The sequence below is a fragment of the Tachyglossus aculeatus genome, chromosome 4 (assembly GCF_015852505.1).
Source record: "Tachyglossus aculeatus isolate mTacAcu1 chromosome 4, mTacAcu1.pri, whole genome shotgun sequence".
NCBI classification, from domain to species: domain Eukaryota; kingdom Metazoa; phylum Chordata; class Mammalia; order Monotremata; family Tachyglossidae; genus Tachyglossus; species Tachyglossus aculeatus.
Window position 1 is genome coordinate 89,241,637 of NC_052069.1, and position 25,850 is coordinate 89,267,486.

The 25,850-nt window shown below is 48.0% G+C and overlaps 1 protein-coding gene across 6 annotated transcripts in view; it reads right to left on the reverse strand.

Annotated features, from left to right (window-relative positions):
- Positions 1 to 17,054, reverse strand: part of ESRP1 (epithelial splicing regulatory protein 1) — a 94,035-nt gene extending 76,981 nt beyond the window's left edge. For all 6 annotated transcript variants that reach the window (XM_038744763.1, XM_038744767.1, XM_038744765.1 and 3 more), the window contains exons 1-4: positions 16,559 to 17,054; positions 9,769 to 9,897; positions 6,902 to 7,015; positions 4,313 to 4,427 (exon numbers count right to left, since the gene is read on the reverse strand). In XM_038744763.1, coding sequence (XP_038600691.1) covers positions 4,313 to 4,427; positions 6,902 to 7,015; positions 9,769 to 9,897; positions 16,559 to 16,690 — 490 coding nt within the window. In that variant the 5' untranslated portion in view covers positions 16,691 to 17,054. The remainder of the gene's footprint in view (positions 1 to 4,312; positions 4,428 to 6,901; positions 7,016 to 9,768; positions 9,898 to 16,558) is intronic.
- Positions 17,055 to 25,850: the final 8,796 nt, after the last annotated feature.

The window sequence follows — 25,850 nt, forward strand, 5'->3', positions numbered from 1 at the left end:
AAAGCACTGGATGCCTTGCTTACCTGTTAAAGCCCTCCTATAAACCGGGGGCTTTAGTTCAATTATACCCTCTAAATTAGCAGTTTTGTTCCTGGGAGAGAAGAAACCTGAAGGAGGAAAAAAAAAAAAAACCAAAACCGAAAAAAACAAACCCACAAAGCACAGTCCCACACCACGCGAAACCCTAATTTATTCATTTCTCCAAGCTTCATTTCTCCAATCTTCGTGCTCCAAGGAATCATCACCTTTGTAGATTAGCCCCAAAGTGAACCCATAGCTGTATGACATGATGAGGGAAAGGTCTAAGAAGCTGGTCACACACACACACACACACACACACACACACAATAACTTCTACTCCTAACACTTAAGTCTCTCAAGTATGCACCCTCCACAAATCCTTAAATCTAACTACATGCAACTGGAATATTTCAGATGCAAGAATTCCACTGTATTTTTGGTGTTTTACCCTTATTAAACAGAAATTACTTTACCAGGCAGAGCCACTACTAAAAATCTACCAAGACAGTCATCCACCTGGATTAAACAGACTAACAGAGGTCCAGGGTAATAATAATGATGGCATTTATTAAGCGCTTACTATGTGGAAACCACTGTTCTAAGCACTGGGGAGGTTACAAGCTGATCAGGTTGTCCCACATGGGGCTCACAGTCTTAATCCCCATTTTACAGATGAGGTAACTGAGGCACAGAGAAGTTAAGTGACTTGCCCAAAGTCACACAGCTGACAATTGGCAGAACAAGTATTTGAACCCATGAGCCCTGACTCCAAAGCCTGTGCTCTTTCCACTGAGCCAAGCTGCTTCTCAGGCATGTAGGGTAGCCACCTACATGACTTCAGGCATATTACTAAGTGTCTGAATCCCTTGGATAAACTGTAGGTCTACATTTCAGGGTCAACTTATGCAGGGCCAACATCCCGTTTCTTTCACGGGCTCCTCTTCCTCTTCCCCTAAACTGGGTCCCCTGATCTTGTCACCCTACACTCATTCCCTCACTGCTTTCAAACACACCCATGTCTCCACTCTCCTAAAAGAACCCCTCCCTTGACCCCACGGCTCCTTCCAGTTATCGTCCAATCTCCCTCCTACCGTTCCTCTCCAAACTTCTTGAGCAAGTTGACTACACCTGCTGTCTCAAGTTCCTCTCCTCCAATTCTCTCCTTGACCCCTTCCAATCTGGCTTCCATCCCCTTCCCTCCAGAGAAACCGCTCTCTCAAAGCTAACAATGATCTCCCTCTTGCCAAATCCAACAGTCTCTACTCCATCCTAATCCCCCTCAACTTCTCAGCGGCCTCTGACACTGCTGACCACCTGCCTCTCCTAGAAACATTATCCAACTTCGGCTTCACCATCACTATTCTCTCCTGGTTCTCCTCCTTTCTCTCTGGCTACTCATTCTCAGTCTCTTTCATTGGCATAGTGGATAGAGCACGGGCTTGGGAGTCGGAGGTCATGGGTTCTAATTCCAGATCTGCCACTTGTCTGCTGTGTGGCCTTGAGCAAGTTACTTTACTTCTCTGTGCCTCAGTTACCTCATCTGTAAAACGGGGATTAAGACTGTGACCCCTACTGTGAGACAGGGACTGTATCCAACCCTGTTATCATCTATCTACTCCAGCAGAGTACAGTGCCTGGTACATAGTAAGTACTTAAATACCATTATTATTATTATTGGCTCCTCTGCCTCCTAGCCTCTAAACTTGGGTGGTTCCTCAAGGTTCAGTTCTTGGTTCCCTTCTATTCTCCATATACACCCACTCCCTGGGTGCAGATGAACTCATTCTTCAATTGCGTTTTTTGAGCGCTTACTGTGGGCAGAGCCCCGTAGGCGCTTGGGAGGGTACAATACAATAATAAACACATTCCCACAATGAGCTTGCAATCTAGAATTGCTCACATGGCTTCAACTGCCATCTCATGAAGATGACTCCTGCCTTCAAGACATTTCTACTTGGATGTCCCACCCTCACCTCAAACTTAACGGGTCTAAAACGGAACTCCTTGTCTTCCCAGCCAAACCCTGTCCTTCTCCTGAGTTTCTGATAATTATAGGCAGGCTGCCATCATACCTTGGCATTATCAGACTCCTCTCTCTTTCAACCTACATAATCTATCACTGAACCTTGTCAGGGCAACAATTGTTAAAATCCATATTCCCCTCTCCATCCAAACCACTACCACGTTAATCCAAGCATTTATCCTATTCCGCCTCGCTATCAACCTCCTTGCTGATGTCCCTGCCTCCTTTCACTCCCCCCTCTAGTCCATACTTTGCTCAGCTAGTCGGATCATTCTTCTACAGATTCAGTCCATGCTTCCCCAGCCTCAAGACCCTCCAGGGGTTGCCCAATCACCTCCATATCAAACAGAAACTCCTTATCGGCTTGAAAGCACTCAATCACTTTGCTCCTTCCAACCTCACCTTGCTACTCTACTACAACTCAGCCAGCACATTTCGCTCCTCTGTCAACCTACCCACTGTTCCTTGAACTCTTCTCTCTCGCCACTGACCTCTCGCCCACATCCTGCCTCTGGCCGGGAACGCCCTCCCTCCTCAAATCCGACGGACAACTGCTCTCCCAAACTTCTAAGCCTTATTGAAGGCAGTCTCCTCCAAGAGGCCTTCCCCGACTAAGCCCTCTTTTCCTTTTCTTCCACTCCCTGCTGCATCACTCTGACTCGCTCCCTTTATTCATCCCCCTCCCAGCCCCACAGCATTTATGTATATTTCCATAATTTATATTCATGCCTGTCTCCTTCTAAGCTCGCTGTGGGCACGGGAATGTGTCTTTTACTCCACTATCTCAAGCTCTTATTACTATGCTCTCCACACAGTAAGCACTCAAAAACAATTGACTGACTGGGAGAGTTCATCCACTCATATGACTTCTGCTTCCATCTCTGTGCTGATGACTTAATCAACCTCTACCCTGGAACTCTTCCCTGCCATTCAATCACACATCTCCTCTTTGGTCCAGGACATCTCCATGTTGATATCCTGCCAAACACATCCAACTTAACATGTCAAAAACTGAACTCTCATCTTCCGTAAGACCAGTCTTTAACTTAAATACCGTCCAATACCAATCAATCGTATTTATTGAGCGCTTACTGTGTGCAGAGCACTGTACTACGCGCTTGGGAAGTACAAGTTGGCAACATATAGCGACAGTCCCTACCCAACAGTGGGTTCACCATCCCTTGTCCCAGAAGACTCCAACCTTTGCACGTTCCTTGATTCTTCACTATATTTTTAGGACTCACATCCAGCCAACAGATAAAGCTTACTGATTCTTCTTCCACAACATATCCTAGATCCAGCTCTTTTCACTGTACCCAAACTGCTACCACCTTGGTCTAAGGTCTTTCATCATGGGAAGACTACTGCATAAGCTTTCTTGCTGGTCTCCCACACTCCAATCTCTCCCCATCTTCAGTCTCCCACCAAGCTGATACACGGATCATCTTCTTGAAGTATCATTTGGCACTCATCTCTCTATCCTCAACCATCTCCAAATCAAATGCTCCTTGCCCTCGGTTTCAAGGCTCTCTTCTCTCCGTGCGCCCCTCTCACACACACACAAAGCTCTCTTTATCCCCATCACATACTCTCTGTCCCTCCCCAAGCTCAGTGATCTGTACCTCACTTCAAACCACTTGAAGTAGCATGGAACCCCTTTCCCCACCCTGAAATCTGTCACCTCAGTCCTGCCCATCTTCAACGCCCTCCTAATAATCCCTCCTCCTCTTTCTCCAAGCTTTCCAATTAATCTCCCAACACCTTAAGTTGTGTCAACCCGAATAACCACCTCCAGTACTTGTACCTATTTATCACTTGTGTAGATTCATTCTACATTATTCCGATTTCACTGCTGGAAAATATTTTTGCATATTTCCCCGGTCAGCTCCGTAAGCCCCTTGGGGGCAGGTAATCAATCAATCAATCGTATTTATTGAGCACTTACTGTGTGCAGAGCACTGTACTAAGCGCTTGGGAAGTACACGTTGGCAACATATAGAGACAGTCCCCACCCAACAGTGGGATCACAGTTTTAAAGGGGAAGATTAGGTAATGGGACTTGTGCTTCTGTGATACTTCCCCCATATGCAATACTCAGTAAATAGTCAATAAATCCCATTACTATTCCTACGACTATACTAAATCCAGTGCCCTTTGAAGAGGAAACAGATTAAAATGCAATTCATTAAACAGCACAGTCTCAATGTTTTGCTACCATTTCTGTAAATGATTGCTAGTTTATGAGTTCGGACACTAATCAAAGGATACCATCTGTCATCGCTGCAATATCCAGTTTGTCAATTTCAGGTGAGTCAGGGCAACACTTCTTAAATTCTTTTCGTAGATCAAAAAAGGAGTAGAAGCATTCAGGCAATAATACATTCTGAGAAGGGATGAGGTAGTTACTGTTAGGCCAGTTGAATTGCACCTGAGGTTTTCTAATTAGAAATCACTCTGCTACCCCCAAAATTAGATAGTGGAATACCTTCTTAAAGAAACACCATACTAAAGACAACTCCGATTTCTGCTACAACTTTAGATGCCGTGTATGTACATCTTGTCATCCTTGTCTATTTTGTTTTTAATCTGTTTTAGGCAGCTCTTCCCCCAGCCCAACTTCAGAGAGAGACTCTTGAGAGCCAGAACACCTGCCTATGGCAAGATGTGAAATTGTACACTTTTCTCCAGGGTTTAGTGAAGTGCTCTGAACACAGTAGGGGCTTAATAGTAGTAGCATTAAACCCCTATTCTGTGCATGAGACAAGAGTAGAAATGGCGTGCCATACTTTCGAAACTATGAAGTTTTATGTCTATTCTGTTCTGCACCCTCATTTTAAGGTAAAAATTTACTTCAAATTGGCTGTGGCTAGTAACGGTAACTCTACAAAAGAAAGTACTTTAAATTTTCTATTCCTATTTCATTCTATTTAATGCCTATTCCTAATTATATTAATTTTCTAACTCCACCTCCACCAGAAATGCCAATCTCCTTTATCCCCCACCAATAAGAATTAAAAGGCACAAATTATACGGACTCACTGTGTACGTTAGGCATACTGAGACCTATCACTGTATTCTATGGGACTGAGATAGGAATTTAAATTCTTAAACCCATATCTAACTTGCTAGAGAAATTGAAGAGTCTGAAAATACAAATAGCAAAGGGATACTGTTCTATTTGGTCATCTAAAAAATACTATTTTTCTACTCATACTACTCTACTCTGGTCATACCATTCTTATTTAAGTACCAAAAAGCAGCATCTAAAAGCCTGCACACCATTAAATGTTTTTACAAGTCACAAAAAAAATAAATGTGAAGGACATTTAAAGTTTCTGAGTATCTTCAGTTTGCATTTTGCAGATTGCCTATGATAGGGTACAGTGCAGAGAACAGGTAGAAGGCAACTTTAGGGACACTGAAAGAGGCTGAGGGGAGAAAAAAAAAAGAATCAAATGGGTACAAGCATCTGGTTACTGAAGGGACACTATCTCAAATTTTTCTTGGATTAAGAGCCAGAAGAGCAGTAAGAATTAAACTGCCTGAATTTATCTTTGGCAGAGCCCATATTTTTCCACTTAATGTTTTATCTGATAGCAAAGAAAAAAAAAAGGCTCTTTCCCCACCAGAATAAGAAGAGGGGTTGATAAGTGTTTGATAATTCATTGAGGAGAATCCTCAGCCAAAATTTTAATAAGATTTTGGACATGGGGTACAGAAATTAGTCTGATTTTTTTCCTTGTTATTTCCCAGATCTTTTGCATTTCAGCATAAGTTTAAGAAATAATTTCTGTTACATCTAGTGTGAGCATGAGTTACTACAGTAATAGTCTAGTAAGCAAATAAAAAAAAGGACAACAGAATAAAGACTAACCTGTTACCTGGACAAGCATGACAGAAAGCAAGTTGGGCTATACATTAGAAAATGGCTGTATTTTCGAGTAACTGTTTAATAAAAGTGATTTCTATCACTTAAAAATGCTCACTCACTACTACCTGAGATCCCTCCATTTAGCTATAGTTGCCCTTATAAAGGCGTTTCTACTCTGAAAAGTTTCTAATGTGTTGAAATTAATCTACTACACTGAACCTCCCTGTGCATTTTAAATGTCATCCAGTGGAAAACGATAGCCTGCACATCTTTTTCCTAAGGACAAAGGGCTGCCCAGAAATGACTTTTGGGTTCTCGTCAAACCTTATGCTTTGCGGGAGAAAAAAATTAAATTCTAATGAAATTAAAAATTAAATTTAAAAATTAAATAAATAAATAAAATCTCCCCGTGGATTCAGTCATTTAAACTCCAGGACAATCGAAAAATCACATGCAAATATTGCTTCCTGTTAGACATACTTTTTTTACCTTAATCTATAAAATGCACGAAGCAATTGCTAGAAACGATTTAAACAGTAATATGATTTTTACTAAAGCTACCGTACGTCCACATACCCTCTTCCAAGGTCCATGAAGTTACAGTACGTGAAATAAGAGAATTAATATACCAAACACAACTTCAAATTCAAACAAAACCAAAAGAAGGGCTTTCAACAAAGTTGGAGCTTTCTACGGCTTCCATTCGGAATTAATCCTTGATTCCTAACCGGTTTAAGAAAATAACCCTACACGTTCCGGATACCTAAAATTACGTCAAAGGGCTAGAGATTCACCACTATTTGGAGGCAGAGGTTCCATAATATTAGCAATATTTAGAATCCACGCTTGATCCACTTTAGCTATTTTCTTGGAAAAAGAATCACTCCACTTCCATGCATACCAGCTAAAGGAAGAGTGGACTTGCCTTACGTTGGCCACAAACCAAAAGGTGAGCCAGAGAATTCAATTTTCCGGACGTCTCTTACCTTCTTGGAAGCTTCGGGATGTAGGATCTGCCTGACGTGGAGTTGTCCGTCGGTACAGAGACAGAAGGAAGTTCCTACGCCAATATTCAGCTCATTGCTTACTGACTGGTTAAACTGAAAGGAACACGAGCCCCACGTGAATGCAGTCGATAGGATTTACAAGCCATGCGACGCTGCCTTCTGACGAGCGGCAATAACCCACGGTGTTCAGGGAAATATTATTATTATTAAACAAGACCTGCTGCTCACAATCCCCCACAGGGCCCATCCCTTTTAAAAACCCACATCAAAAATTGCTGTGTGCGTTGGGGTAGGGAAACTGGGTAGCGGGACTGGAAACAGAACTTCAACCTTCCTTCTCCCCCTATTCCCAAAAAACAAGGGACGGGCATTAAGACACGCAATGTCCACATAGGCGGGTCCACATTTCACCAGCCGGTTGCCCTCAGATTGCTTTTTTAGAGGCCTCGAGTTCGAGGATGATGAATCGGGACCAAGCACACTGTTCAATCTCCCGTCCCAGATTTAAAATCGATCCGCTGATCATTCAGCTTCAGACACCCTGACCTCTAGGAAGAGGACGAGGGTTAAGAGCTCCCTTTTCCTCAAAAGAGAATAACTTTAGCTCTTTCAAGCGGTCCCAAGCTACTTCTCACCAGCCAGCACTGTCCCTTGTCCCTTAGAGAAGCAGCGTGGCTCAGTGGAAAAAGCACGGGCTTTGGAGGTCATGGGCAATCAATCAATCGTATTTATTGAGTGCTTACTGTGTGCGGAGCACTGTACTAAGCGCTTGGGAAGTACAAGTTGGCAACATATAGAGACAGTCCCTACCCAACAGTGGGCTCACAGTCTAAAAGGGGGAGAGAGAGAACAAAACCAAACATACTAACAAAATAAAATAAGTAGAATAGATATGTACAAGTAAAATAAATAGATAAATCAATATGTACAAACATATATACAGGTGCTGTGGGGAAGGGAAGGAGGTAAGATGAGGGGGATGGAGAGAGGGATGAGGGGGAGAGTCACTTAATCTCTCTGTGCCTCAGTTCCCTCATCTGTAAAATGGGGATTAAAACTGTGAGCCCCCCATGGGACAACCTGATCACCTTGTAACCACCCCAGCGCTTAGAACAGTGCTTTGCACCTAGTAAGCGCTTAACAAATACCATCCTTATTATTATTAGGGGTTCTAATCCCAGCTCCACCACTTGTCAGCTGTGTGACTTTGGGCAAGTCGCTTCACTTCTCTGGGCCTCAGTTCCCTCGCCTGTAAAGTGGGGATGAAGACTGTGAGCCCCACGTGGGACAACCTGATCACCTTGTTATCCCCCCCCCACAGCGCTCAGAACAGTGGTTGGCACATAGTAAGCGCTTAACAAATGCCATTGTTATTATTATTATTGTCTGCTGCGCCCACCACTGACCCCCGGTATTGGCAGTTGCCCGGAGCAGCGGGTCTGCCAGAAAGCCCTTGGGAGTCAGAGGTTGTGGGTTCTAATCCCGGCTCCGCCACTTGTCAGCTGTGTGACTTTGAAGCTCGGAGAAGTTAAGTAACTTGCCCAGTTCCCTCATCTGTAAAATGGGGATTAAGACTGTGAACCCCACGAGGGACCACCTGATCACCTTGTATTCCCCCCCAGCGCTTAGAACAGTGCTTTGCACATAGTAAGCGCTTAACAAATGCCCTCATCATCATCCAAAAAGGGAATTCCTCACGGCTAAAGAGTCAGCCCGCCCGGGCTGGATTTAGTCCAAGGCCTTGCCCTTCCCGCCGGATTAGAAAGGGGTGTGGAGGGGACGGGCGGAGGTCACAGGAGTGGAGAGATGGGGAAACACCAACCAAACCTTGGGAGGCTCCTTACTGCAGGGCGGAGGGAGGCGGGGGAGGAAAGGCAGGGCGACCGAAAGGGGCCCGGGGAAACCAGCGCAATGGATTTGCAAGAAGCTTCTGGCCAGAACCCGACTGGGGCCGTCTGGGTGTCGACTCTAGCCTTACATCAAACCGGGGTATTTACTGAGTGTGCACTTTGGGAGAGTCCACCGGGATTAATAATGATGGCATCTGTTGAGCGCTGACTATGTGGGAAACACTCTTCTAAGTGCTGGCGGGGGGATACAAAGTGATCAGGTTGTCCCACGTGGGGCTCACAGTCTTCATCCCCATTTTACAGATGAGGTAACAGGCTCAGAGAAGTGAAGTGACTTGCCCAAGGTCACACAGCAGACCTGTGGCAGAGTGGGGATTCGAACCCATGACCTCTGACTCCAAAGCCCGGGCTCTTTCCACTGAGCCACGCTGCTTCTCGTAAGCAGCCTGTAAGCCTGTACACCATGTAACCTCCCCAGCGCTTAGAACAGTGCTTTGCACATAGTAAGCGCTTAACAAACGCCATAATTATTATTATTATTACATATCAGCAACAGATAGAGCTGCAACAATGGGATTGTTCCAGGAGGGGAATTTCCGGGTTCTCTGATCAGGGAATGGGGGGCTCCGGGCCCGTGGCCTCTCCCCTGCCCATCTGGCGGGACTACAGGGAAGCAGCATGGCTCAGTGGAAAGAGCCCGGGCTTTGGAGTCAGAGGCCATGGGTTTGAATCCCCACTCCCCCACATGTTTGCTGTGTGACCTTGGGCAAGTCACTTCACTTCTCTGAGCCTGTTACCTCATCTGTAAAATGGGGAGGAAGACTGTGAGCCCCACGTGGGACAACTTGATCACCTTGTTCCCCCCCAGCACTTAGAACAGTGCTCGGCACATAGTTAGCGCTTAACAAATGCTATTATTATTATTATTATTATTATTATTATTATTACAGGGGCCTCCACCCAGGAGGCGGAGGGTGCCCGGGCCCAGGTGGGTACCTGTCGGAGAGCCTGTTCCAGCTGCTGGGCGGATGACAGGCTTTCCAGGTCGATCTTGGTTTCTTCCTTGCAGTCCTCGGTCAGCTCCAACTGATCCGGTCGAACGAGTACTTCGTGCAGCTCGCCCACCTCCGGGAGGAAGGAAGCAAGAAGTCCACACTTCACCCTCCAGGCCGCCCCCCACCCACCCACCCCATTCATTCAATCGTATTCAAGCGCTTAGTACACTGGTGATTAAGACTGTGAGCCCCCCGTGGGACAACCTGATCACCCTGTATCCTCCCCAGCACTTAGAACAGGGCTTGACACCTGGTAAACGCTTATCAAATGCCATTATCATTATTATTATTATTACACTCAATCATACTGACCGAGTGCTTATTGTGTGCAGATCCAGGCTGCCCCCAACCCACCCCATTCATTCAAATTCAAGCGCTTAGTACACTGGTGATTAAGACTGTGAACCCCCTGTGGGACAACCTGATCACCTTGTATCCTCCCCAGCGCTTAGAACAGGGCTTGGCATCTGGTAAACGCTTAACAAATGCCATTATCATTATTATTATTATTATTACATTCATATTGACTGAGCACTTATTGTGTGAAGACCCAGGACACCCCTGACCCACCCCATTCAATCGTATTCAAGCGTTTAGTACACTGGTGATCAAGACTGTGAGCCCCTCGTGGGACAACCTTATCACCCTGTATCCTTCCCAGCGCTTAGAACAGGGCTTGGCACCTGGTAAACACTTAACAAATGCCATTATCATTATTATTATTATTACATTCATATTGACTGAGCGCTTATTGTGTGCAGACCCAGGCCACCCCTGACCCACCCCATTCAATCGTATTCAAGCGCTTAGTACACTGGTGATCAAGACTGTGAGCCCCCCGTGGGACAACCTGATCACCTTGTATCCTCCCCAGCGCTTAGAACAGGGCTTGGCACCAGGTAAACGCTTAACAAATGCCATTATCATTATTACATTCAATCATACTGTCTGAGCACTTATTGTGTGCAGATCCAGGCCGCCCCCGACCCACCCCATTCATTCAATCGTATTCAAGCGCTTAGTACACTGGTGATTAAGACTGTGAGCCCCCCGTGGGACAACCTGATCACCTTGTATCCTCCCCAGCACTTAGAACAGGGCTTGACACCTGGTAAACGCTTATCAAATGCCATTACATTATTATTATTACATTCAATCAATCGTATTTACTGATTGAGCGCTTATTGTGTGCAGATCTTGGCTGCCCCCGACCCACCCCATTCAATCGTATTCAAGCGCTTAGTACACTGGTGATTAAGACTGTGAGCCCCCCATGGGACAACCTGATCACCTTGTATCCTCCCCAGCGCTTAGAACAGGGCTTGACACCTGGTAAACGCTTAACAAATGCCATTATCATTATTATTACATTCAATCATACTGATTGAGCGCTTATTGTGTGCAGATCCAGGCCGCCCCCATCCACCCCATTCATTCAATCAATCAATCAATCGTATTTATTGAGCGCTTACTGTATGCAGAGCACTGTACTAAGCGCTTGGGAAGTACAAGTTGGTATTCAAGCGCTTAGTACACTGGTGATTAAGACTGTGAGCCCCACGTGGGACAACCTGATCACCCAGTAACGTCTCCAGTGCTTAGAACTGGGCTTGGCACCTGGTAAACGCTTAACAAATGCCATTATTATTATTATTATTATTATTATTATTATATTCAATCATACTGACTGAGCACTTACTGTGTGCAGATCCAGGCCGCCCCCGAAACACCCCATTCATTCAGCACTTAGAACGGTGCTGAGCGCTTAGAACAGTGCCTTGCACATAGTAAGCGCTTAAATGCCATCATTATTATTCTTATTCAATCATATTCGAGCCCTTAGTACATTGGTGATTAAGACTGGGAGCCCCATGTGGGACAACCTGATCACCTTGGATCCTCCCCAGCGCTTAGAACAGTGCTTGGCACCTGGTAAGCGCTTAGCAAATGCCATTATTATTATTACATTTAATTGCATTGATTGAGCGCTTACTGTGTGCAGATCCAGGCCACCCCCGACCCACCCCATTCATTCAGTCATATTCAAGTGCTTGGCACACAGTAAGCGCTCAATCAATACGATTGACTTAACTTACTGAGCGCTGAACTGGGTGCAGAGCACTGTACTAAGCACTTGGGAAGTCCAAGTCGGCAACAGATAATAATTTTGGTATTTAAGCGCTTACTATGTGTAAAGCATTCATTCATTCAATCGTATTTATTGAGCGCTCGCTGTGTGCAGAGCACTGTACTAAGTGCTTGGGAAGTCCAAGTCGGCAACAGATAATTTTGGAATTTGTTAAGTGCTTACTATGTGCAAAGCATTCATTCAATCGTATTTGAGCGCTTACTGTGTGCAGAGCACTGTACAAAGCGCTTGGGAAGTCCAAGTCGGCAACAGATAATAATTCTGGTATTTGTTAAGCGCTTACTATGTGCAAAGCATTCAATCATATTTATTGAGCGCTTACTGTGTGCTGAGCACTGTACTAAGTGCTTGGGAAGTCCAAGTTGGCAACAGATAATAATTTTGGTATTTGTTAAGCGCTTACTATGTGCAAAGCATTCAATCATATTTATTGAGCACTTACTGTGTGCAGAGCACTCTACTAAGTGCTTGGGAAGTCCAAGTCGGCAACAGATAATAATTTTGGTATTTGTTAAGCGCTTACTATGTGCAAAGCATTCAATTGTATTTATTGAGCGCTTACTATGTGCAAAGCATTCAATCGTATTTATTGAGCACTTACTGTGTGCAGAACACTGTGCTACGCGCTTGGGAAGTCCAAGTTGGCACTGTTCTAAGCGCTGGGGAGACTGTGAGCCCACTGTTGGGTAGGGACCGTCTCTAGATGTTGCCAACTTGTACTTCCCAAGCGCTTAGTACAGTGCTCTGCACACAGTAAGCGCTCAATAAATACGATTGAATGAATGAATGGGGAGGATACAAAGTGATCAGGTTGTCCCTTGTGGGGTGAATGAATGAATGAATGGGGAGGATACAAAGTGATCAGGTTGTCCCTTGTGGGGCTCACAATCTTAATCCCCACGGTCCCTACCCAACTACAGTGCTCTACACACAGTAAGCGCTCAATAAATACGATGATGAATGAATGAACAACAGGCTCGCCCCCACCTGTCTCCAAGGGGGACCTGGCTTCATGGAAACCCGGGTGGGAAGGGGAAAGCTGAAATTGGGGCCTCCTCTTCCAGTTTCGGGCCCACTTCCCAGAACGATTCCTTGGCAGAGGCCTTCCAAAGGACCACGACGTCCAGCTGGGGGAACTGCCCACCGTGCCCGGCTCCTCCCAAGGCCTCCAAAACCGACCCCCAAATAATAATAATAATAATAATAATAATAATAATGGCATTTATTAAGTGCTTACTATGTGCAAAGCACCGTTCTAAGCGCTGGGGAGGTTACAAGGTGATCAGGTTGTCCCATGGGGGGCTCACAGTCTTAACCCCCATTTCAATAATAATAATGATGGCATTTATTAAGCGCTTACTATGTGCAAAGCACCATTCTAAGCGCTGGGGAGATTACAAGGTGATCAGGTTGTCCCACGGGGGGCTCACAGTCTTCATCCCCATTTCAATAATAATAATGATGGCATTTATTAAGCGCTTACTATGCGCAAAGCACCGTTCTAAGCGCTGGGGAGGGTACAAGGTGATCAGGTTGTCCCACGGGGGGCTCACAGTCTTCATCCCCATTTTACAGATGAGGTCACTGGGGCCCAGAGAAGTGAAGTGACTTGCCCAAAGTCACACAGCTGACAATAATAATAATGATGGCATTTATTAAGCATTTACTGTGTGCAAAGCACCGTTCTAAGAGCTGGGGAGGTTACAAGGGGATCAGGTTGTTCCAGGGGGGCTCACAGTTTTAATCCCCATTTTAGAGATGAGGGAACTGGGCCCCAGAGAAGTGACTTGTCCAAAATCACACAGCTGACAATAATAATAATATTGGCATTTATTAAGCACTTACCATGTGCAAAGCACTGTTCTGTAAGCGCTGGGGAGGTTACAAGGTGATGAGGTTGTCCCAGGGGGACTCACAGTTTTAATCCCCATTTTCCAGATGAGGGAACTGGGGCCCAGAGAAGTGAAGGGATTCGCCCAAAGTCACACAGCTAACAATAATAATAATAATGATAGCGTTTATTAAGCGCTTACTATGTGCAAAGCACTGTTCTAAGCGCTGGGGAGGTTACAAGGTGATCAGGCTGTCCCAGGGGGGCCTCACAGTTTTAACCCCCATTTCAATAATAATAATAATGGCATTTATTAAGCACTTACTATGAGCCAAGCACTGCTGTAAGCGCTGGGGAGGTTACAAGGTGATCAGGTTGTCCCACGGGGGGCTCACAGTCTTAACCCCCATTTCAATAATAATAATAATGGCATGTATTAAGCGCTTACTATGTGCCAAGCACCGGGGAGGTTACAAGGTGATGAGGTTGTCCCAAGGGGCCTCACAGTTTTAATCCCCATTTTCCAGATGAGGGAACTGGGGCCCAGAGAAGTGAAGGGATTCGCCTAAAGTCACACAGCTGACAATAACAGTAATATTGGCATTTATTAAGTGCTTACTATGTGCAAAGCACCGTTGTAAGCGCTGGGGAGGTTACAAGGTGATCAGGTTGTCCCACGGGGGGGCCTCACAGTCTTAACCCCCATTTCAATAATAATAATAATGATGGCATTTATTAAGCGCTTACTACGTGCCAAGCTCCGGGGAGGTTACAAGGTGATCAAGTTGTCTCACGGGGGGCTCACAGTTTTAATCCCCATTTTCCAGATGAGGGAACTGGGCCCCAGAGAAGTGACTTGCCCAAAGTCACACAGCTGACAATAATATCAGCGTTTATTAAGCGCTTACTATGTGCAAAGCACCGTTCTAAGCGCTGGGGAGGTTACAACGCGATCAGGTTGTCCCGGGGAACTCACAGTTTTAATCCCCATTTTCCAGATGAGGGAACTGGGGCCCAGAGAAGTGACTTGCCCAAAGTCACACAGCTGACAATAATACTAATATTGGCATTTATTAAGCACTTACTATGTGCAAAGCACTATTCTATACGCGCTGGGGAGGCTGCAAGGTGATCAAGTTGTCCCACGGGGGGCTCACAGTCTTAACCCCCATTTCAATAATAATAATAATAATAATAGCATTTATTAAGCGCTTACTATGTGCAAAGCACCGTTCTAAGCGCTGGGGAGGATACAAGGTGATCAGGTTGATCCCACGGGGGGCTCACAGTCTTAACCCCCACTTCAATAATAATAATAATGGCATTGATTAAGCGCTTACTATGTGCCAAGCACCGGGGAGGTTACAAGGTGATCAAGTTGTCCCACGGGGGGCTCACGGTTTTAATCCCCATTTTCCAGATGAGGAAACTGGGGCCCAGAGAAGTGACTTGCCCAAAGTCACACAGCTGATAATAATAATAATATTGGCATTTATTAAGCACTTACTATGTGCAAAGCACCCTTCTATAAGCGCCGGGGAGGTTACAAGGTGATGAGGTTGTCCCACGGGGGGCTCACAGTCTTAACCCCCATTTCAATAATAATAATAATGGCATTTATTAAGCGCTTACTATGTGCAAAGCACCGTTCTAAGCGCTGGGGAGGATACAAGGTGATCAGGTTGTCCCACGGGGGGCCTCACAGTCTTAACCCCCATTTCAATAATAATAATAATGGCATTTATTAAGCGCTTACTATGTGCCAAGCACCGGGGAGGTTACAAGGTGATCAAGTTGTCTCACGGGGGGCTCACAGTTTTAATCCCCATTTTCCAGATGAGGGAACTGGGCCCCAGAGAAGTGACTTGCCCAAAGTCACACAGCTGACAATAATAATAATATCAGCGTATATTAAGCAGTTACTATGTGCAAAGCACCGTTCTAAGCGCTGGGGAGGTTACAACGCGATCAGGTTGTCCCGGGGAACTCACAGTTTTAATCCCCATTTTCCAGATGAGGGAACTGGGGCCCCGAAAAGTGACTTGCCCAAAGTCACACAGCTGACAATAATACTAATATTGGCATTTATTAAGCACTTACTATGTGCAAAGCACTATTCTATACGCGCTGGGGAGGCTGCAAGGTGATCAAGTTGTCCCACGGGGGGCTCACAGTCTTAACCCCCATTTCAATAATAATAATAATAATAATAGCATTTATTAAGCGCTTACTATGTGCAAAGCACCGTTCTAAGCGCTGGGGAGGATACAAGGTGATCAGGTTGATCCCACGGGGGGCTCACAGTCTTAACCCCCACTTCAATAATAATAATAATGGCATTGATTAAGCGCTTACTATGTGCCAAGCACCGGGGAGGTTACAAGGTGATCAAGTTGTCCCACGGGGGGCTCACGGTTTTAATCCCCATTTTCAAGATGAGGAAACTGGGGCCCAGAGAAGTGACTTGCCCAAAGTCACACAGCCGACAACAATAACAATATTGGCATTTATTAAGCGCTTACTATGTGCCCAGCACCGTTCTGAGCGCTGGGGAGGTTCCAAGGTGATGAGGTTGTCCCAAGGGGGGCTCACAGTTTTAAAGCACATTTTCCAGATGAGGGAACTGGGGCCTAGGGAGGTGAAGGGACTCACCCAAAGTCACCCGGCTGGGAAGAGGGATTTGAACCCAGGCCCTCTGCCTCCCAATCCCGGGCTCTTTCCACCGAGGCGGCCTCCATTAGCGGGCGTTACCTTTTTGTTGGCCAAATCCACCACTTTCCAGAGCAGCAGGACCAGCTCCTTCTCGTCCGAGCCCAGCTTGCCCCCCGTGGCCCCGGCCGTGATGCCAAAGAGGACCACCAAGTAGTCGGGAGACGCCGTCATGACGGGACCACGAGGAAAAGGAAGAGGAAGGGATGGGATGGGAAGGGAAGGGGGAGAGAGGAGGAGGAGGTGGGGAAGGGAAAAATTGAAGACGCCACCTGTGCTCGAGAAAGGGGGGGGGGAAATAGGATCCACGCCCACAACGGTGCCACCTGGATGTGGGACGCACCTGAAGCAGGAGCAGGAAGAAGAAATGGGATGGGATGGGATAGAGAGGAGGAGGAGGGAGGGAAGGAAAAATTGAAGACGCCACCTGTGCCCGAGAAAGAGGGGAGGGGGGAAAAATAGGATCCACGCCCACAACGGTGCCACCTGGATGTGGGACGCACCAGGAGCAGGAAGAAGAAATGGGATGGGATGGGGGAAAGAGGAGGTGGGAAAGGGAAAATTGAAGAGGTTGCCCACCTGTGCCCGGGGGGGGGGGGGGGGGGCGGGAAAATAGGATCCACTCCCTCAACGGTGCCACCTGAAGTAGGAGCAGGAAGAAGAAATGGGATGGGATGGGGTGGGGGAGAGAGGAGGTGGGGAAGGGAAAATTGAAGAGGCTGCCCACCTGTGCCCGAGAGAGAGGGGGCGGGAAAATAGGATCCACGCCCTCAACGGTGCCACCTGAACCAGGAGCAGGAAGGAATGGGATGGGATGGGATGGGGGAGAGAGGAGGTGGGGGAGGGAAAATTGAAGAGGCTGCCCACCTGTGCCCGGGGGGGGGGGGAATGGGATCCACGCCCACAACGGGGGCACCTGAAGCAGGAGCAGGAAGGAAAAGAAGGAGAGGAGGAAGGGAGGGGAGAGGAGCAGGGGGGCGCGCAATGGCTGCAGCTTTTCCTGCGGGAGGAGGTGGATCTACCTGGGCCCTTCCTCCTCTTCCTCCTCCTCCTGCTCCTCCTGGGCCCCACGTGGTGCAGGTGAGGGACACCTGGCGCCGCCCGCCCATTGGCCCCTTCAAACCGGGACGTGGCAGGACCAGGAGCAGGAGGAGGAGGAGGAAGAAGAGGGGGAGGGGCCCCGGACAATGGCTGCGGGGGAGACTCCTCTCTCGTGGCTATTTGGCGCTCACTGCCGTCAGGGCACTGGACTAAGCGCCCCGGGAGGGGCGGGGTGGCCACGGGGAAAGACGGGCCTTGGAGATGGAGGAGTAGCGTGGCCCGGTGGGAAGAGCGCGGGTTTGGGAGTCTGAGGTCGTGGGTTCTAATCCTGCTCCTCCAATTCATTCATTCAATCCATCAGTCGTATTTATTGAGCGCTCCCTGGGGGCAGGGCACTGGACTAAGCGGCCACGGAGAAAGACGGGCTTTGGAGACGGAAAAGCAGCGTGGCCCGGTGGGAAGAGCGCGGGCTTGGGGGTCTGAGGTCGTGGGTTCTAATCCTGCTCCGCCCATTCATTCATTCATTCAATCAATCGCATTTATTGAGCGCTCACTGGGGGCAGGGCACTGGACTAAGCGGCCACGGAGAAAGACGGGCTTTGGAGATGGAAAAGCAGCGTGGCCCGGTGGAAAGAGCGCGGGCTTGGGGGTCTGAGGTCGTGGGTTCTAATCCTGCTCCGCCCATTCATTCATTCATTCAATCAATCGCATTTATTGAGCGCTCACTGGGGGCAGGGCACTGGACTAAGCGCTCTGGGAAGGACAGGGCGGCCACGGGGAAAGACGGGCTTTGGAAATGGAGAAGCAGCGGGGCTCGGTGGAAAGAGCGTGGGCTTGGGAGTCTGAGGTCGTGGGTTCTAATTCCGCTCCGCCCATTCATTCATTCATTCCATCGTATTTATTGAGCGCTCACTGGGGGCAGGGCACTGGACTAAGCGCTCCGGGAGGGACAGGGCGGACACGGGGAAAGACGGGCCTTGGAGATGGAGGAGTAGCGTGGCCCGGTGGGAAGAGCGCGGGCTTGGGGGTCCGAGGTCGTGGGTTCTAATCCTGCTCCTCCAATTCATTCATTCAGTTGTATTTAGTTAGCGCGCACTGGGAGCAGGGCACTGGACTAAGCGTTCCGGGAAGGGCAGGGAGCCAGAGGTCGTGGGTTCTAATCCCGCTCCGCCCATTCATTCATTCCATCGTAATTTATTGAGCACTCACTGGGGTCAGGGCACTGGACTAAGCGCTCCGGGAAGGACAGGGCGGCCACGGGGAAACGGCTTTGGAAATGGAGAAGCAGCGGGGCTCGGTGGAAAGAGCGCGGGCTTGGGGGTCTGAGGTCGTGGGTTCTAATCCCGCTCTGCCCATTCATTCATTCATTCAATCAATCGTATTTATTGAGCGCTCTCTGGGGGCAGGGCACTGGACTAAGCGTGGCTCAGTGGAAAGGGCCCGGGCTTGGGAGCCCGAGGTCGTGGGTTCTAATCCCACTCCGCCCATTCATTCATTCCATGGTATTTATTGAGCGCTCACTGGGGGCTGGGCACTGGACTAAGCGTGGCTCAGTGGAAAGGGCGCGGGCTTGGGAGCCAGAGGTCATGGGTTCTAATTCCGCTCTGCCAATTCATTCGTTCATTCATTCCATGGTAGTTATTGAGCGCTCACTGGGGGCAGGGCACTGGACTAAGCGTGGCTCCGTGGAAAGGGCGCGGGCCTGGGAGCCAGAGGTCGTGGGTTCTAATCCCACTCCGCCCATTCATTCATTCATTCACTCAATCGTATTTAGTGAGCGCTCACTGGGGGCAGGGCACTGGACTAAGCGTGGCTCAGTGGAAGGAGCGCGGGCTTGGGAGTCTGAGGTCGTGGGTTCTAATCCCGCTCCACCCATTCATTCATTCATTCACTCAATCGTATTTATTGAGCGCTCTCTGCGGGCAGGACACTGGACTAAGTGTGGCTCAGGGGAAAGGGCGCGGGCTTGGGAGCCCGAGGTCGTGGGTTCTAATCCCACTCCACCAATTCATTCATTCATTCAATCGTATTTATTGAGCACTCACTGGGGGCAGGGTACCGGCCTAAGCGTTCCGGGAAGGACTGGGAGCCAGAGGTCGTGGGTTCTAATTCCGCTCCGCCCATTCATTCACTCCATCGTATTTATTGAGCACTCACTGGGGGCAGGGCACTGCACGAAGCGTGGCTCAGTGGAAAGGGCGCAGGCTTGGGGGTCAGAGGTCGTGGGTTCTAATCCCGCTCTGCCCATTCATTCATTCATTCAGTCGTATTTATTGAGCGCTCACTGCGGGCAGGACACTGGACTAAGCGCTCCAGGAGGGACAGGGCGGCCACGGGGAAAGACGGGCCTTGGAAATGGAGAAGCACCGTGGCTCAAAGTGCGGGTTTGGGAGTCAGAGGTCGTGGGTTCTAATCCCGCTCTGCCCATTCATTCATTCATTCAGTCGTATTTATTGAGCGCTCACTGGGGGCAGGGCACTGGACTAAGCGTGGCTCAGTGGGAAGGGTGCGGGCTTGGGAGCCAGAGGTCGTGGGTTCTAATCCTGCTCCACCAATTCATTCAATTGTATTTATTGAGAGCTCACTGGAGGCAGGGCACTGGACTAAGCGTTCCGGGAAGGACTGGGAGCCAGAGGTTGTGGGTTCTAATCCCACTCCGCCAATTCATTCATTCCATGGTATTTATTGAGCGCTCACTGGGGGCAGGGCACTGGACTAAGCGTGGCTCGCTGGAAAGTACGTGGGCTTGGGAGCCAAAGGTCGTGGGTTCTAATCCCGCTCCACCAGCTCATTCAGTCGTATTTATTGAGCGCTCACTGGGGGCAGGGCATTGGACTAAGCGTGGCTCTGTGGAAAGGGCGCGGGCTTGGGAGTCATTCATTCAATCGTATTTATTGAGCGCTTACTGTGTGCAGAGCACTGGACTAAGCGCTTGGGAAGTCCAAGTTGGCAACATATAGAGACGGTCCCTACCCCACAGCGGGCTCGCAGTCTAGAAGCAGAGGTCGTGGGTTCTAATGCCGCTCTGCCAATTCATTCATTCATTCATTCATTCCATGGTATTTATTGAGCGCTCCCTGGGGGCAGGGCACTGGACTAAGCGTGGCTCAGTGGAAAGGGCGCGGGCTTGGGAGCCAGAGGTCGTGGGATCTAATGCCGCTCCGCCGCCCATTCATTCATTCAATCGTATTTATTGAGCGCTTACTGTGTGCAGAGCCCTGAACTAAGCGCTTGGGAATAATAATAATGATAAAATAATGTTGGCATTTGAGCGCTTACTATGTGCTTCTAGACTTCTAGACTATTCTAGACTGTGAGCCTGCTGTTGGGTAGGGACCGTCTCCATATGCTGCCGACTTGGACTTCCTAAGCGCTTAGTACAGTGCTCGGCACACAAGCGCTCAATAAATACGATTGAATGAATGTGTAAAGCACTGTTGTAAGCGCTGGGGGGGATACAAGGTGATCAGGTTGTCCCACGGGGGGCTCACAGTCTTCATCCCCATTTTCCAGATGAGGGAACTGAGGCTCAGTGAAGTGAAGTGACTTGCCCAAGGTCACACAAAAGACATGTGGCGGAGCCGGGATTTGAACCCATGACTTCTGACTCCCAAGCCCGGGCTCTTTCCACTGAGCCACGCTGCTCCTCTAGCACAGTACAAGTTGGCGCTGTGGGACTTTGGGGAAGTCGCTTCACTTCTCTGGGCCTCAGTTTACTCATGTGGAAAATGGGGATGAAGACTGTGAGCCCCACGTGGGACAACCTGATCACCTTGTATCTACCCCGGCGCTTAGAACAGTGCTTGGCACATAGTAAGCACTTAGCCAAAAAAAAAAGGGTGAGCTGCAGGGGAGCCTCCTCATTCATGCATTCATTTGGCTGTATTTATTGAGCGCTCACAGGACTAAGCGTGGCTCAGTGGAAAGAGCACAGGCTTGGGAGCCAGAGGTCGTGGGTTCTAATCCCGCTCTGCCCATTCATTCATTCATTCAATCCTATTTATTGAACGCTTACTGTGTGCAGGGCACTGTACTAAGCGCTTGGGAAGGACAAGTTGGCACTGTGGGACTTTGGGCAAGTCGCTTCACTTCTCTGGGCCTCAGTTCCCTCATCTGTCAAATGGGGATGAAGACTGGGAGCCCCACGTGGGACAATCTGATCACCTTGTAACCTCCCCAGCGCTTAGAACAGCGCTTTGCACATAGTAAGCGCTTAACAAAAAAAAAAGGTGGGCTGCGGGGGAGCCTCCTCATTCATGCATTCATTCGGCTGTATTTATTGAGCGCTCAGTGGGGGACAGGGCACTGGACTAAGCGCTTGGGGAAGCGCTTAGAGATAGAGAGGGGCTCCCCGTCTCTTCTCTCTGACTCCCTTCCCTAAAAGGCGGCTCTTTTCATTCATTCAACCGTATTTATTGAGTGCTTACTGTGTGCAGAGCACTGTACTAAGCGCTTGGGAAGTCCAAAAAGGCAGCGGATAGAGACGGTCCCTCCCCAACAAAGGGCTCACAGTCTAGAAGATTCTTCTGTACCTATTTTCCAGATCTATAGTTGGCATTGTCACATAGTTTAATTCAGTCAATCGTATTTATTGAGCACTTACTGTGAGCAGAGCACTGTACTAAGCGCTTGGGAAGGACAAATCGGTCCCTCCCCAACAACGGGCTCACAGCCTAGAAGGGGGAGACGGACAACAAAGCAAAACAAGTAGACGGGTCCTCCTCTTCATCATGGTGGTATTTGCAAGCGCTTAGTATAGTGCTCTGCACACTGTAAGCGCTCAATCCCAAGCGCTTAGCACAGTGCTCTGCACACCATAAACTTTCAATCAATCCCAAGCGCTTGGTACAATGCTCTGCATCATCATCATCATCAATCGTATTTATTGAGCGCTTACTGTGTGCAGAGCACTGTACTAAGCGCTTGGGAAGTACAAATTGGCAACGTATAGAGACAGTCCCTACCCAACAGTGGGCTCACAGTCTAGAAGGGGGAGACAGAGAACAAAACCAAACATACGAACAAAATAAAATAAATAGAATAGGTAGGGACAAGTAAAATAAATCAATAAATAGAGTAATAAATATGTACAAACATATAGACATATATACAGGTGCTGTGGGGAAGGGAAGGAGGTATGATGGGGGGATGAGGAGGACGAGGGGGAGAGGAAGGAAGCACTTAGTACAGTGCTCTGCACACCGTAAGCGCTCAATCAATCCCAAGCACTTAGTACAGTGCTCTGCGCACCATAAGCGCTCAATCAATCCCAAGCGATTAGTATAGTGCTCTGCACGCTGTAAACGCTCAATCCCAAGCGCTTAATACAGTGCTCTGCACACTGTAAGCACTCAATCAATCCCAAGCGCTTAGTGCAGTGCTCTGCACACTGTAAATGCTCAATCAATCCCTACCGCTTAATACAGTGCTGTGCACACTGTAAGCGCTCAATCAATCCCAAGCGCTTAGTCCAGTGCTCTGCACACAGTAAGCGCTCAATAAATACGCTTGAATGAATGAATTGGTTAAGCGTCTACTAAGTGCCAAGCGCTGTTCTAAGCGCTGGGGTGGACACAAGGCGTTAGATGCAACCTTCCCCCTTCTATTCACCCATTCAGTCAGTCGTATTTATTGAGCGCTCACTGTGTGCAGAGCACTGGACTAAGCGCCTGGGAAGCAGCGTGGCTTAGTGGAAAGAGCCCGGGCTTGGGAGTCAGAGGTCGTGGGTTCCAATTCCACTCCTCCCCTTCTCAGCTGTGCGACTTTGGGTCAGTCACTTCACTTCTCTGGGCCTCAGTTCCCTCCTCTGTAAAATGGGGATGAAGACTGTGAGCCCCCAGTGGGACAACCTGATCACCTTGTAACCTCCCCAGCGCTTAGTACAGTGCTTGGCACATAGTAAGTGCTTAACAAATGCCATTATTATTATTATTGTTATTATTGTTATTGTTATTATTATTATTGTTATTAAAATACCAGATATAGGTGGTCCCTCCCCAACAACGGGCTCACAGTCTAGGAGGGGGAGACAGACAACAAAATAAAACATGGAGACAGGGGTCAATACCATCAGAAGAAATAGAATTATAGCTATCTACACCTCATTAATTAATAATAAGAATAATAATAATATTTATTAAGCGCTTACTATGTGCAGAGCACTGTTCTAAGCGCTGGGGAGGTTACAAGGTGATCAGGTTGTCCCACGGGGGGCTCACAGCCATCAATCAATCAATTGTATTTATTGAGCGCTTACTGTGTGCAGAGCACTGGACTAAGCGCTTGGGAAGGACAAGTTGGCAACATATAGAGACGGTCCCTACCCAGTCAATCCCCATTTTCCAGATGAGGGAACTAAGGTCTAGAGAAGTGAAGTGACTTGCCCAAAGTCATGCAGCTGGCAAAAATTGTTGCCGGCTTGTACTTCCCCAGCGCTTAGTACAGTGCTCTGCACACAGTAAGTGCTCAATAAATATGATTGATTGATTGATTGAAGTGACTTGCCCAGAGTCACACAGCTGGCAAAAATTGTTGCCGGCTTGTACTTCCCAAGCGCTTAGTACAGTGCTCTGCACACGGTAAGTGCTCAATAAATACAATTAGATTGATTGATTGATTGATTGAAGTGACTTGCCCAGAGTCACACAGCTGGCAAAAATTGTTTCCGACTTGTACTTCCCAAGCGCTTAGTCCAGTGCTCTGCACACAGTAAGCGCTCAATAAATGCGATTGAATGAATGAATTGGCGGAGCCGGGATTTGAACCCATGACCTCTGACTCCAAAGCCCGGGCTCTTTCCACTGAGCCACGCTGCTTCTCTGCATAAATCAATCAATGGAGTAATAAATATGTACAAATAAAATAAATAGAGAAATAAATATGTAGAAATAGACACGAGGGTTGTGGGGAGGGGGCGATGGGGAGAGGAGGAGGAGAGGAAAAAAAAATAATAATAATAATTCTTCTAGACTGTGAGCCCACTGTTGGGTAGGGACCGTCTCTATATGTTGCCAATTTGTCCTTCCCAAGCGCTTAGTACAGTGCTCTGCACACAGTAAGTGCTCAATAAATACGATTGATGATGATGATGATCAGGTTGTCCTATGGGGGGGGGGGGGGCTCACAGGCTTCATCCCCATTTGACAGATGAGGGAACTGAGGCCCAGAGAAGTGAAGTGACTGGCCCAAAGTCACACAGCTGACAAGTGGTAGAGTTGGGATTTGAACCCATGATCTCTGACTCCAAAGCCTGGGCTCTTTCCACTGACCCACGCTGCTTCTCTGCATAAATAAATCAATGGAGTAATAAATTTTGTACAAACAAAATAAATAAAGAAATGACAATGTAGAAATAGACACAAGGGTTGTGGGGAGGGGGCGATGGGGAGAGGAGGAGGAGAGGAAAAATAATAATAATAATAATAATAATAATAATAATAATTCTAGACTGTGAGCCCACTGTTGGGTAGGGACCGTCTCTATATTTTGCCAATTTGTACTTCCCAAGTGCTTAGTACAGGGCTCTCCACACAGTAAGCGCTCAATAAATACGATTGAATGAATAATGGTACTTGTTAAGCGCTTACTATGTGCAAAGCACTGTTCTAAGCGCGGGGGAGGTTACAAGGTGATCAGGTTGTCCCACGGGGGGCTCACAGTCTTCATCCCCATTTTACAGGTGAGGGAACTGGGGCCCAGAGAAGTGAAGTGACTTGACCAAAGTCCCACAGCTGACAATTGGAAGAGGCGGGATTTGAACCCATGACCTCTGACTCCAAAGCCCGGGCTCTTTCCACTGAGCCACGCTGCTTCTCTTAGGGAGGGGGGCTTAATCTGGGAAGGCCTCCTGGAGGCAGCGTGGCTCAGTGGCAAGCCCGGGCTTTCGGAGTCAGGGGTCCTGAGTTCTAATCCTGTCCCTGCCACTTGTGGGCCGTGTGACTTCACTTCTCTGGGCCTCACTCGTTCATTCATTCAATCACATTGATTGAGCGCTTACTGTGGGCAGAGTCCTGTACATTCAACTGTATTTATTGAGCGCTTACTGTGTGAAGAGCACTGTACTAAGCGCTTGGGAAGTACAAGTTGGCAACATCTAGAGACGGTCCCTACCCACCAGTGGGCTCACAGTCTAGAAGGGGGAGACCGACAACAAAACAAAACAAATAGACAAGTCACCTCACCTGGAAAATGGGGATTAAGACCATAAGCCCCACGTGGGACAACCTGATTACAGTGCCAAGCGCTTAGTACAGTGCTCTGCGCACATTCATTCGTTCAGTCGTATTTATTGAGC